At 48.5% G+C, this 12,441-nt stretch overlaps 1 protein-coding gene across 1 annotated transcript in view; it reads right to left on the bottom strand.

The window, feature by feature from the left end:
- Positions 1 to 323: 323 nt before the first annotated feature.
- The window catches only part of LOC127479171 (translation initiation factor IF-2-like), an 87,970-nt gene continuing 75,852 nt past the window's right edge, over positions 324 to 12,441 (bottom strand). The window contains exon 2 of the mRNA XM_051805804.1: positions 324 to 754. Coding sequence (XP_051661764.1) covers positions 539 to 754 — 216 coding nt within the window. The 3' untranslated portion in view covers positions 324 to 538. The remainder of the gene's footprint in view (positions 755 to 12,441) is intronic.

The following is a 12,441-nucleotide window of genomic DNA, read 5'->3' as shown; positions in this document are numbered from 1 at the left end:
CAGTTGGCCCTGGCAGGTGTGGGTGTGTGCAGGCTGTGGTTGAGTGGTTGAGAAGGGAGAGGAGGGGGCTGGTGTTTGGGCCAAGTCCAGCAGGTGATGTCTTTTGTATCTGGCAGTCCTTGGTCAGCTCCACGACCATCCAGTTGTCAGTGTTCATGACATACCCATCAGCCCTTCTCTTCTTGGCTCCTACACTTGCCAACCCTAAGCTGCTCCTAAGTTCTCTTGCTGTCAGTTCATAAAGAGGTCTTGTCAAGAGTTACTGATTTAGAAACTAAACCCTGACATCTTTGCCTTTGCCAAAGATGTGTGTGAAAGGGCAGTGCTGGTGCAAAGCAGTGTTGAGCTTCACATTGGGTGACTTGGCAGCTTCCTCTGCATCACCCATGCACCCTGGGTTTCTTTGAAAAGTACTTTTCACTCCAAATGTGACACCACATTAGCCTGTAGGACATCCTGTCCCCAAATGGATAACTGTAAATATTAATAATTAAAAAGTGCCCCCCTCCATTATTCAAGAAAAGCTTGTATCTCTGTACTAAAAGCATCCAAGGGTCACGTCCCCCAGTTTTCTATCTGACAAGGGTTTGGAGGGGCTGCTTTGTGCAGGGAACCCTTTGGGGGCCCCTTGCACATGGGTAGGGCTGCACTCTGGGGGTGTGGGGCTTTGGTTCTTTGGTTGCCAGGGGCCACTGTGAGTCACTGAGCCGGGGTGGGGACAATGGGCAGGGCTGGCTGGGACAGGTTGTGGCACCTGTGACATAAAAGGGAAGTGTCCGCGTGGGGCAGCTCTGCAGAGCCCATCAGGGGATGCTGCCCAGTGCAGCCTGTGCTGTGGGGAGCACGCACACAGGGAGAGGCTGGGCCGGACGAGGGCCAGGGCAGCAAGGCCACCCCAGGGAGTGGGTTCTGCCCCTGCCTGCAGGGCCCAGCCCCTGGCAGGAGCGCCTTGGGCAGGGCCCGGTGCTGCTGCTGGGGCAGGGGGTGAGGCCTTGCCGCCTACCAGCTGCCTGGGCCCCTGTCCTTGCTGCGCCACATCCCCGAGGCTCCATCCCCGCTCCCGCAGCACCAGCTCCCTCCTTCCCAGCCCCAACCAAGCCCTTCTCTGTGTCCTCCTGCAGGCCATGGCTTTCACAACATTCCTTTTGGTGCTTGTGCAAAGCATCATCCAGTCCCTGCAGGCGGTCGGGGAGGGGCTGCACAAGACTCAGTGAGCTTGGAGGTCTTTTCCAAGCTGAAGGACTCTTGGATTCTGTGATTGTGTGCTGGATTCAGCAGGGTCCGTGTTAGCAGCATTAGTTTGCTCCCAAAGTTTCCTCACTGTCAGCTCTTGTGGCCTAAGGCTTGAGCTCCTTTAGCTCCTTGTGCTGAGCTACTGATGGGAAAGGAGAGGCCTCTGCGAGCAGATTCCTGGTGTTCCCTGTAGAACAGTGAGGGAGAAGGTGTAGTCAAGTGGGAAGAGGAGTACTGTTTGTGTGTGGCCTCCTATGTGGCCTTGGCGCCTTTGAGGGGCTTGAAGGAGAAAAGAGCTTTGTTAAAGTGAGAAGTGAAATAGTGTGTTGGCTGTTCTCTCTGCAGGGAGAAGCTGTCGGTGGGGGAGGGGTCACAGAGTGGGGGAGAGGTCGTAAAGTGGGGGAGGGGCCCCAGAGTGGGAGAGGGGTCACAGAATGGGGGAGGGGTCACAGAGTGGGGGAGGAGCCACAGAGTGGGGGAGGGGCCATAAAGTGGGGGAAGGGTCTGAGAGTGGGGGAGGGGCCATAAAGTGGATGAGGGGCCATAGAGTGGGGGAGGGGTCAGAGAGTGGGGGAGGGGCCATGAAGTGGGAGAGGGGTCACAGAGTGGGGTAGGGGCTACAGAATGGGAGAGGGGCCACAGAATGTGGAAGGGGCCATAAAGTGTGGGAGGGGCCACGGGGTGGGGGAGGGGTCACAGCCTGGACTCGGGGGGTCAGGGCAGTGACCTCGGGGAGGGGGAGGGGTCAGGGCATGGGGTAGGGGTCTCACCTGATCCCGGGGCTATCGGGGCCATGGCGGGGCCTAACCTGGTGGGGACACCCAAGTTTTGCCCAAATTTCCCCTCATTTTTCCCAGTTTTTCATCCATTTCTTCCAAATTTCCCACTCTTTCCCCAATTTTCCCCCCATTTCCCCCATTTTTCCCAAATTTCCCCATTTTTCTCAATTTTTCCCCATTTTTTTTCCAAATTCCTTCCATTGTTCCCAAATTTCCCCCATTTTTTCCCATTTTCCCCAAATTTCCCCCCACTTTTCCCAACTTTCCCCATTTTTCATCCAATTTTACCCAAATTCCCCCATTTTTTTCTCAATTCACCCCATTTTTCCCAAATTTCCCCATTTTCCCCAAATTCCACCATTTTTTCCCAATTTTTTCCTAAATTTCCCCTAATTTTTCCCAATTATCCCCCATTTTTCCTGATTTTTCACCCGTTTTCCCCAAATTTCTTACTTTTTTCCCAGTTTTCCCTCCATTTCCCCTCAAATCCCCCATTTCCCCGAATTTCTGACTTTTTCCCCAAAATTTCCTACGTTTTTCCACATTTTCCTGGATTTTCCCCCAGTTTTCCTAAATTTCCCCCCATTTTTCCCCATTTTTATCAATTTTCCCCAAATTTCCCACTTTTTTCTCAAATTTTTCATCATTTTCCCCAAAATTCCTGGTTTTTTCCCCCCATTTTTTCCCACTGGGGAAATTTGGGAAATTTGGAAAACTGGGGACCCAAAAATCCAAGAAAACGTGGGGAAATGGGGGGAAAATGTGGGGAAAATCTGGAGAAAACTCTGGGAAAATGTGGGAAAATGGGGAAATTGTGGAAAATTCTGGGAAAAATGTGAGAAAAATCCGGGGAAATGGGGAAAAATGGGGGAAAATGTGGGAAATTCTGGGGAAAATGGGGAAAAATATGGGAAAATATGGAAAAATGAGGAAAAAAGGGGGAAAAGGGGAAAAATGTGGGAAAATGTGGGAAAATGTGGGAAAAATGGGGGGAAAATCTTGGAAAATGGGGGGAAATGGAGAAAAAATCGGGGAAAATGGGGAAAAATTTGGGAAAAAACTGGGAGAATGGGGAAAAATTGGGAAAAAACCTGGGAAATTCTGGGGAAAATGGGAGAAAATCTGGGAAAAATGTGGGAAAAAATGGGGGAGGAAGAGGAAAAAATGGGAAAAATCAGGGAAAATAGCTAAAAAATGGGGGGAAAATGGGGAATATTCTGGGAAAATCTGGAAATATGGGGAAAAAATCTGAGAAAAATGGGGAAAAATCTGGGAAAAATGGGGGAAAATGAGGAAAAATCTGGGAAAATGTGGGAAAAACCATGGAAAATGGGGGGAAATTGGGAAAAAATCCGGGGAAATGTGGGGAAAAAAGGGGGGAAATCCAGGAAAATGGGGAAAATAATCGGGAAAAAATCTGTGAAAAAATGGGAAAAATGAGGAAAAATCTGGGGAAATAGGGAGAAAATCTGGGAAAATGTGGGAAAAAAATTGGGAAAATGTGGGAAAATGGGGAAAAATCCGAGAAAATGGGGGTGAAATGGGGAAAAATCTGGGGAAAATGGGGAAAATGGGGAAAAATCTGGGAAAATGTGAAAAAATTGGGAAAAACTGTGGGAAAATGGGGGAAATGAGGAGAAATCCGTGAAAATGAGGGAAAATGAGGAAAAATGTGTGAAAATGGGAAAAAATGGGAAAAAAATCCGGAAAAATGGGGAAAATCGGGAAAAATCAAGAAAAATGGGGGAAAATCTGGGAAAATGTGGGAAAATCTGGAAGAAAATCTGGAGAAAAATCTGAGAAAATGTGGGAAAAATGGGAAAAAAAGTGGGAAAAATGTGGGAAAATGTGGGAAATTCTGGGAAAAGTGGAGGAAAAATCTGGGAAAAATCCGGGAAAATGGGGGAAAAATAGGGAAAAATCTGGGAAAATCTGGGAGAAATCTGGGAAAATGGGAAAAATCTGGGAAAATCTGGGAAAAATGAGGAAAAATCTGGGAAAATGTGGAAAAAATGGGAGAAAATCCAGGAAATGGGGAAAAATGGGGAAAGATGAAAAAAACATTTTGGAAAAATGGGGAAAGATAAAAAACACATTTTGGAAAAATGGGGAAAATATGGGAAATTCTGGGAAAAATCCAGGAAAATGGGGGAAGAAATCTGGGCAAATCTGGGAAAAATGTGAGAAAATATCGGGGAAAATGTTGAAAAAATGGGAAAAAAAATCTGGGAAAATCTGGAGAAAAATGTGTGAAAATGTGTGAAAATGTGGGAAAAATGTGGAAAAAATGGGGAAAAATCTGGGAAAATTGGGGGAAAATCTGGGAAAATCTGGACAAAATGGGGAAAAATCTGGGAAAATGGGGGGAAAATGGGAAAAAATCTGGGAAAATGTAGGAAAATTGGGAAAAATGTGGAAAATGGGGGGAAATGGGGAAAAATTCAGGAAAATGTGGAAAAATGGGGGAAAATCTGGGAAAAATGGGGAAAATGGGGGGAAATGTGGAAAAATGGGGAAAAATGTGGAAAAACTGGGTTAAACTGGGAGGAACTGGGAGAAACTGGGCCAGAGGGAAAGGGATGTTGCCATGGAAATGTGAGCCCGCCCCTCCCCCACCCGGCCCAGGGCCCACGGGGGGGGGGAACTGGGTTAAACTGGGACATACTGGGAGGCACTGGGGGGGACACTGGGAGTTACTGGGAGCTACTGGAAGCTACTGGGGGGGTCACTGGGGTTACTGGGATGGACACTGGAGTTACTGGGAGCTACTGGGGGGGTCACTGGGGTTACTGGGATGGACACTGGGGTTACTGGGAGTTACTGGGGGGGTCACTGGGGTTACTGGGAGTTACTGGGAGCTACTGGGGGGCTTACTGGGAGTTACTGGGAGCTACTGGGGTGGACACTGGGGTTACTGGGAGTTACTGGGATGGACACTAGGATTACTGGGAGTTACTGGGAGCTACTGGGATAGACACTGGGGTTACCCGGAGCTACTAGGAGCTACTGGGGGGGTGACTGGGGTTACTGGGGGGGTCACTGGAGATACCTAAGGCATTACTGGGGTTACTGGGAGCTACTGGGAGCCACTGGGAGCGGCCCATCCCCCTCCCTCCCCAAGGTCACCCCAAGGACACGGAGGGGGGGGGAGGGGGGGAAGCCCTGCCCCCTCCCAGTCCCTCCCAGTCCCTCCCAGTTCCCTCCCAGTCCCTCCCAGTACCTGAACTGGTCACACTGGGAGCGGCTCCAGGTCCCCCCTCCAGTTTGGGCCCCCGGGGCTATTTTTGGGACCCGGTGACGTCACTGGGGGGTAGAGGCCTCGAGGGGGCGGCCCCTCCCCTCTCCCTTCCCAGTACAGACCAGTAAGGGACCAGTAACGGCCCCAGTGAGGGGGGAGGGGAAGGAGGGAACACTGAGGGTCGGGATGGAGCAGGATGGTCCTTGAGCATGGGGGAAGGGCAGGAGGTTCCCTGAGGGTGGGGGAAGGGCAGGACCGTCCCTGAGGGTGGGGGAGGGGTAGGCGGGTCCCTGAGGGTGGGGGAGGGGCAGGAGGGACCCCGAGGTGGGGGGAGGGGCAGAAGAGTCCTGAGGGTTGAGGAGGGGCAGGGAGGGACCCCGAAAGTGAAGGAGGGGCCCTGAGGGTCCCTGAGGGTGGGGGAAGGGTAGGAAGTTCCCCGAGGGTGGGGGAGGGGCAGGAGAGTCTATGAGGTTGGGGGAGGGGTCCTGAGGGCCCCTGAAGGTGGGGGAGGGGCAGGGAGGGCTCCTGAGAGTGGGGGAGGGGTAGTAGGTTCACTGGGGGGAGGGGAAGGAAGGGACCCTGAGGGTGGGGGAGGGACAGGAGGGACCCTGAGGGTTGGGGAGGTGCAGGAAGGGGGGGGAGGGGCTTTGTGGGGGCCCTTAAAGGTGGGGGGAGGGGCTGAAAGTGGGTCCATCATTGGGAGGGGACACGCCCACCCAAAACCCAGTAAGTCCCAGTTGAGCTCCCAGTTCCGGGAGGGGGAGAGGATGCAAAAGACACGCCCACTTGCAGAGGCTATGGCCACCTTGGGATGGGACACGCCCACCAGGGAGAGACCACGCCCACCTAAAGAAGGGACACGCCCACCCCCAAACCACTAAGTCCCAACTGAGTTCTGCCTTAACTGGTCTTTACTGGTCCCACCACCCCATTCCGCGTTCCAGTGACCCGTACTGGTCCATACTGGTTTATACTGGTCTATCCTGGTTTATACTGGTCTGTACTCGTCTGACCTTGATGGAGATGCTGAAGTGCTCCCAACCCCCTTAACTGGTCCTTACTGGTCCCACCACCCCATTCCGTGTTCGAGTGACCCGTACTGGTTTATATTGGTCTATACTGGTCCATACTGGTTTATACTAATCTATACTGGTCTGTACTGGTCTGTACTGGTCTGACGTTGACGGACATGCTGAAGTGCCCCCAAGCCCCTTAACTGGTCCTTATCAGTCCCACTGCCCCATTCCCCATTCCAGTGACCCATATTGGTCTATACTGGTCCATACTGGTTTATACTGGTCTATACCGATCTATACTGGTCTATGCTGCTCTGTACTGGTCTGACCTTGATGGAGATGCGGAAGTGCCCCCAACCCCCTTAACTGGTCCTTAATGGTCCCACCGCCCTGCTCCCCATTCCATTGACCCATACTGGGTCGTGGTGGCAAGAACCCCAGCAGGAGCCAGCTGGGGTCTTCCTGCCATTGGATGAGTGCTCTGGGAGGTCAGGGCTGCTCACAGATCCAGATCACAGCAGCACATTTCCAAGAGCACTGTCAAATGGGAAGGACAAAGCACAATTATTAGGAAGGAATGGAGCTTTTCTGAGTCAGTGTTTCCAGTTTCCTACTCCTGAGGAATCTGGGGGTTGAGAAATGGAAAAGAAACTCTCATGTTGGACAAGTCACTGAGACTCCTGAGCTGTAACTTGGAATGCACAAGTGCTTCTGTAAGCAACTTCCTAAAGTCCTTTCGGTCTCTGCTCTGCTTTTGACAGAAGCAGCGTCACTTCTGCTGGACCCATCTGTTTTTTCTTTATCTGCCCTTTTCCACCTGCCTGAGGTTTCTCTCAGGTCAAAGTGAGAGCACAGACATTTGGATGGAGTGCTGACAGGGAAGTCATGAATGGATTTCTGATGTTGAATCTACTGTTTTGAAATCAGAAAATGTGGTGCTGAAGTCATCGTTAGCCTTTGAGAGGGAAACAGGAGAAAAATCGGATAAACTTGTTGCTAAAAATGAGCTGCTTCAAACTGAGGTTGACCACCTTCAAAGTCTTGTTGCGCCAGAGTGCAGAGAGAAAACTTGCTAAAAAAACAGGCTCCTGGTTTGGTCAGGCAACTTCATAAACCAGTGTCTTACCCTGGCATTGAGACTTGGGAAACCACAGAGAACCCTGATTCTAAGTCTCAGCAGAGAAAGAAACAAGGAGAATTTGAAGTTCAACTGATGTTTCTAGAGTCTCCCAGCTTTCCTCACATTCATGAAAATAGACTGAGTGATCCCTGTGATAATGAACAAAGGGAAGATTATTCTTTACCTCCCTCAATTTCCTTTGTGCCTGATACTGAATCCACTAAAAAACCTTGGACTCAAAAAGAGAACCCGACCCAGAAAACAACTCAATTCATTCTGATTCAAGTGGTTAAAGAGCAGAAGCATTATGGCGATAAACCTGGACAAATTAAAAGCCAACCAGTGAAATCCTATCAATATATCACATACCTTGGGATTCCACTTTGTTCTCATCAACAGTTAATACAATTTCCAATGGATATGGGGACAAAATGTTCGCAGCAAAATGCCAAAGATGGGATTAAAACCCAGACGAAAAAGAATTAAAATCACTGGAGAAAAAGAAGAAACCAGTCTTCAACTAAGAGCTTCACCCTGTTACTGTTTTGTTGATATTACCTTTTTGCTTTATATTCTAATAATCATATTGTATGTTAAAATTTGGATGATTATGAAACAGTCAGCTCACTGATTACCCCCATCAATACTAGACGATGCCCGCAGTATACACCCGTCCCAGCCCCTCCAGGAGCCCTCAAATCCCATCCTGGTCCCACAGGACACTCCCAACTTCCCCTCAAACACTCCGAGGCCCCCAGATTGACTCCCAGATCCAGAAAACTCTTGCTGCCTGCCCATGGAGTGCCCAGTGTGGCCCACCAACTGCACCACAAAGTCAAAGCTTCCAGGCTTTCTTTCCTGGGACTTAGGGCTGTTGCTTCCTATTTTCAGCCATGCCTCCCAACTGATAGCCCAACTCCCAAACTGCTAGCATGCCTGTTGATACAGAATTGTTAAAATAAACCTTGTCAGTATATGTTTTCAGACACCGATTATTTAGCGTCGTTTCACTTTAATCCACCCCAAGGGAATTATTAATAAAAACCTGAGTTACCCCCTCTCCCCTTTTCCTGGGGCGGGTTGTAAGACCAATCAGCACTAACTCCGCCCAGTAGGCATAGCAAAGGAAGTTTCCTTTTGGTTTAGGGTTTAGTGTTAGGGTTAGGGTTAGGGTTTAAGGTTAGGGTTAGGGTTAGGGTTAGGGTTAGGGTTTAAGGTTAGGGTTTGGGTTAGGGTTAGGGTTAATGTTAGGGTTAGGGTTAGGTTTTGAGTTAGGGTTAGGGTTAGAAAGGGTTAGGGTTAGGGTTAGGAAATTTAGGGTTAGAGTTAGAGTTAGTAAAAGTTAGGGTTAGGGTTAGGGTTAGGTTTAGGGTTAGCAAAAGACAGGGTTACTGTTAGGGTTAGGGTTAGGGTTAGGGTTAGTGGTATGGGTAAGGGTTAGGGTTAGGAAGAATTTGGCTCAATGCATGATCTAACAATCGCGGTTTTAGCCCATTCTGGACACGCAGCGGTGCCCAATAAGCCCCTCTCAGGCTATAAGCCCGATTCATTGCCCACTGCTGTCAGAATCTTGTGCTTTTTCTCTTGGGTCTCTGCTTTTGCTGTTGCTGTTCTGTTGCGTGTCTGGCAGAATACTCACCGTCGTCCAGTTTGTACTCCTATAGAGCACTGTCCCCTAACCCCAACATTAAAAGAGAGACTGGAAGCTATGCGCAAACCCTGTTCCCTAACCCTAACCCTAACCAAGAGACTGCAAGTTATGCGCAAACCCTTTTCCCTAACCCTAACCCTAAAAACGAGACTGCAAGTTATGCGCAAACCCTCTTCCCTAACCCTAACCTTAAAAAAGAGACTGCAAACTATGCGCAAACCCTGTTACCTAACCCTAACCTTAAAAAAGAGACTGTAAGCTATGCGCAAACCCGATTCCCTGACCCTAATCCTAAAAAAGCGAATGCAAGCTATGTGCAAACCCTATTCCCTAACCTTAACATTAAAAAAGAGACTGCAAGCTATGCACAAAACCAGTTCCCTAACCTTAACTTTATAAAAGAGACTGCAAGCTACTAGGGTTAGGGTTAGGGTTAGGGTAAGGGTTAGGGTTAGGGTAAGGGTTAGGGTTGGGGTTAGGGTTTAGGGTTAGGGTTAGGGTTAGGGTTAGGGTTCGGGGTTAGGGTTGGGGTTAGGGTTAAGGTTAGTCAGAATCTGTCTCAATGCGCGATCTAACTATCGCGGGTTTACCCCATTCCAGGAACGCAGTGGTGCCCAGTAAACCCCTCTCGGGCTATAAACCTGATTCAGTGCCCACCGCTGTCAGAATCTTTTGGTTTTTCTCTTGGGTCTCTGCTTTTGCTGTTGCTGTTCTGTTGCGTGTCTGGCAGAATACCCACCGCCGTCCGGTATGTACTCTACTTCTATAGAGCACTGGGTGGAGTCAAGAGGTGGAGTCCGTGTTGATTGTTCTGCGTCACTGGCTCCGCCTACTGGGCGGAGTCAGTGCTGATTGGTGTTACAACCCGCCCCAGGAAAAGGGGAGAGGGGGTAACTCAGGTTTTTATTAATAATTCCCTTGGGGTGGATTAAAGTGAAACGACACTAAATAATCGGTGTCTGAAAACATATACTGGCAAGGTTTATTTTAACAATTCTGGATCAACAGGCATGCTAGCACTTTGGGTGCTGTCATACCACAATGTGACACAGAGATAACCTTTGGTGGGGGGAAAGAAAATGCATAGGGGAGAGAAAGGCAGGGTAAGAGCAAGGGAGAGTAAGAGAAAGAAAAGCTGAGAGTGGACAGATGTATATAGTCACCGCCCACGGGGTCCAGCGATGCTTCCATGTCTGTCAGTTGAAGTGGTGGCCTTGATCTGCCGGGGATGAAGGAGGGAAGTCCCCATACTCCAAGAAGTTATGAGTTATAGCCATGATTAGTGTCACGGACCATGCCTCGAGCCTCCAACATCTCGAGGGTTGCAGTCTCTCTTCTAAGGTTAGGGAACAGGCTTTGGGCATAGCTTGCAGTTATTGTGTGGACCAATTGTCAGAGACTGAAATGGTTAATGATTTATGCATTCTAGGAGACTTTTCAGGCTTTTGACTTGCATGATACCTCTGATGAGCAGTCGGGCCCCTCCCTCCCTCCAGTGTTGACGGTGTGAAGCCCTGGAGCTCTTAGTAATTTAGTTGGGTTCATTACTGGGTGCGAAGGCGTGTTTGTGGCATAGGCCTTACTTCTTCGATCCTTTCGTACTAGAAGGAGTTGTAACATAGATAGAAACCGACCTGGATTACTCCGGTCTGAACTCAGATCACGTAGGACTGTTAATCGTTGAACAAACGAACCCTTGGTAGCGGTTGCACCACTAGGATGTCCTGATCCAACATCGAGGTCGTAAACCTCCTTGTCGATGTGGGCTCTTGAAGGAGATTGCGCTGTTATCCCTGGGGTAGCTAGGTTCATTAATCAATTATATTGGGTCTGGCTACTATTAGCACATTGATGGGTAGTTCTTGGTTAAGATGGATTGTCTGATATTTGGAGGTTAAGTTTGTCTCCAAGGTCGCCCCAACCCAAAAATGCACACCAGCAAAATCCCGGGGGAGTAGGCCCTGTGGGTGAGTATTGTTTATGGGAGTGGTAGTAGATTTTAAAGTTCCACAGGGTCTTCTTGTCTTATGGGGTTATTCCTGCTTTTGCACGGGAAGATCAATTTCACTGATTATCTGTAGGAGACAGCTAAGACCTCGTTAATCCATTCATACAAGTCCCGATTTATGGGACAATTGATTGCGCTACCTTTGCACGGTTAGGATACCGCGGCCGTTGAACGAATTGTCACTGGGCAGGCTTCACCTTTAATACTTGGTTTGCTAAAGGCTATGTTTTTGGTAAACAGTCGGGCCTTGGATTTGCCTAGTTCCTTTTACAGATTTTAATCGTCTTTGGGGGCGCTCCATAGGTGGGTTAACAGAGTTTTGGGTATAAGGTCTTGTTAAGGTTAAAAAATATCCTGTGGATTATTAATAATGTTGTAATGTAAGCTTGCGCCATAGAGGGGATCCCTAGTTACTTATTTTAGCATAAATTCTCTTATTTAATATAAGTTGACCTATTGGGGAAGAGGGAGTCATGAGGAAGTTTAGATTTTTTTAGGTGAGGAGCTTTGACGCATTCTTTAATGGTGGCTGCTTGAAGGCCCACAATTAAGCTGTAATTAAATTTATCCACTAGGGGAGAGTGTATTCTTTTTTAAAGGAGTTGTACCTCCTTTAAATAGCCCTTAATTCGCTTCATGTGGGTTGAGTGTAGTCCTGGGAGGTGAATTAAGAGGGAACTAAGATTCATTTCGTAGGCAACCAGCTATCACCCAGTTCAATTGGCTTTTCACCACTACTAACGAGTCTTCCCACTCTTTTGCAACAGAGACGGGTTTGCTCAGTAGATAGCTGCTCGTAAGTAGCTCGCTTGGGTTTCGGGGAAGCAAGCTTAAATTTGCGTTTTGCTTGGGTAGTTCTCGCTAAATCATGATGCAAAAGGTACAAGGGTTGGTCTTTGCTATTTATTGCTTGGTTTGTCATTACTATTTCATTCTTCCCTTACGGTACATGATCTCTATTGTGTCTTGAGTTTACCTTTCTATCGCCTAGACTAGGTTGAGTGAGAGAATGTTTTGATTTAATGGATAGTATTAACTTAGTTTATATGTAATCTGGTAGAAGAGCTAGAGTTAGGCTTCAAGGCGATCTGATATGGAACAGATATCTTTCAGGTGTAAGCTGAATGCTTTAGTTATAGCTACGTCTTGGTAGACTAAGTGCACCTTCCGGTACACTTCCCTTGTTATGACTTGCCTCATCTCTAGCTTAGGGGTTTATTATAAATAAAATTAATCCTAGCTTGTGAGGAGGGTGACGGGCGGTATGTACGTGCTTCAGAGCCAGCTTAAAGGAGGCATTATTACCCTGCTTTACTGCTAAATCCGCCTTTTAGGAGTGATTTCACACTCCTTGTCCTGAGGTATTCTATGCTAGAAAATGTAGCCCATTTCTACC

Source organism: Manacus candei, unplaced genomic scaffold (genome assembly GCF_025592945.1).
Source record: "Manacus candei isolate 608988 ecotype Guabito, Panama unplaced genomic scaffold, ASM2559294v1 h1tg000065l, whole genome shotgun sequence".
Classification (NCBI taxonomy): Eukaryota; Metazoa; Chordata; class Aves; order Passeriformes; family Pipridae; genus Manacus; species Manacus candei.
Note: the sequence above shows the minus strand (reverse complement) of the source record. Positions and strands in the feature narration are given on the sequence as shown.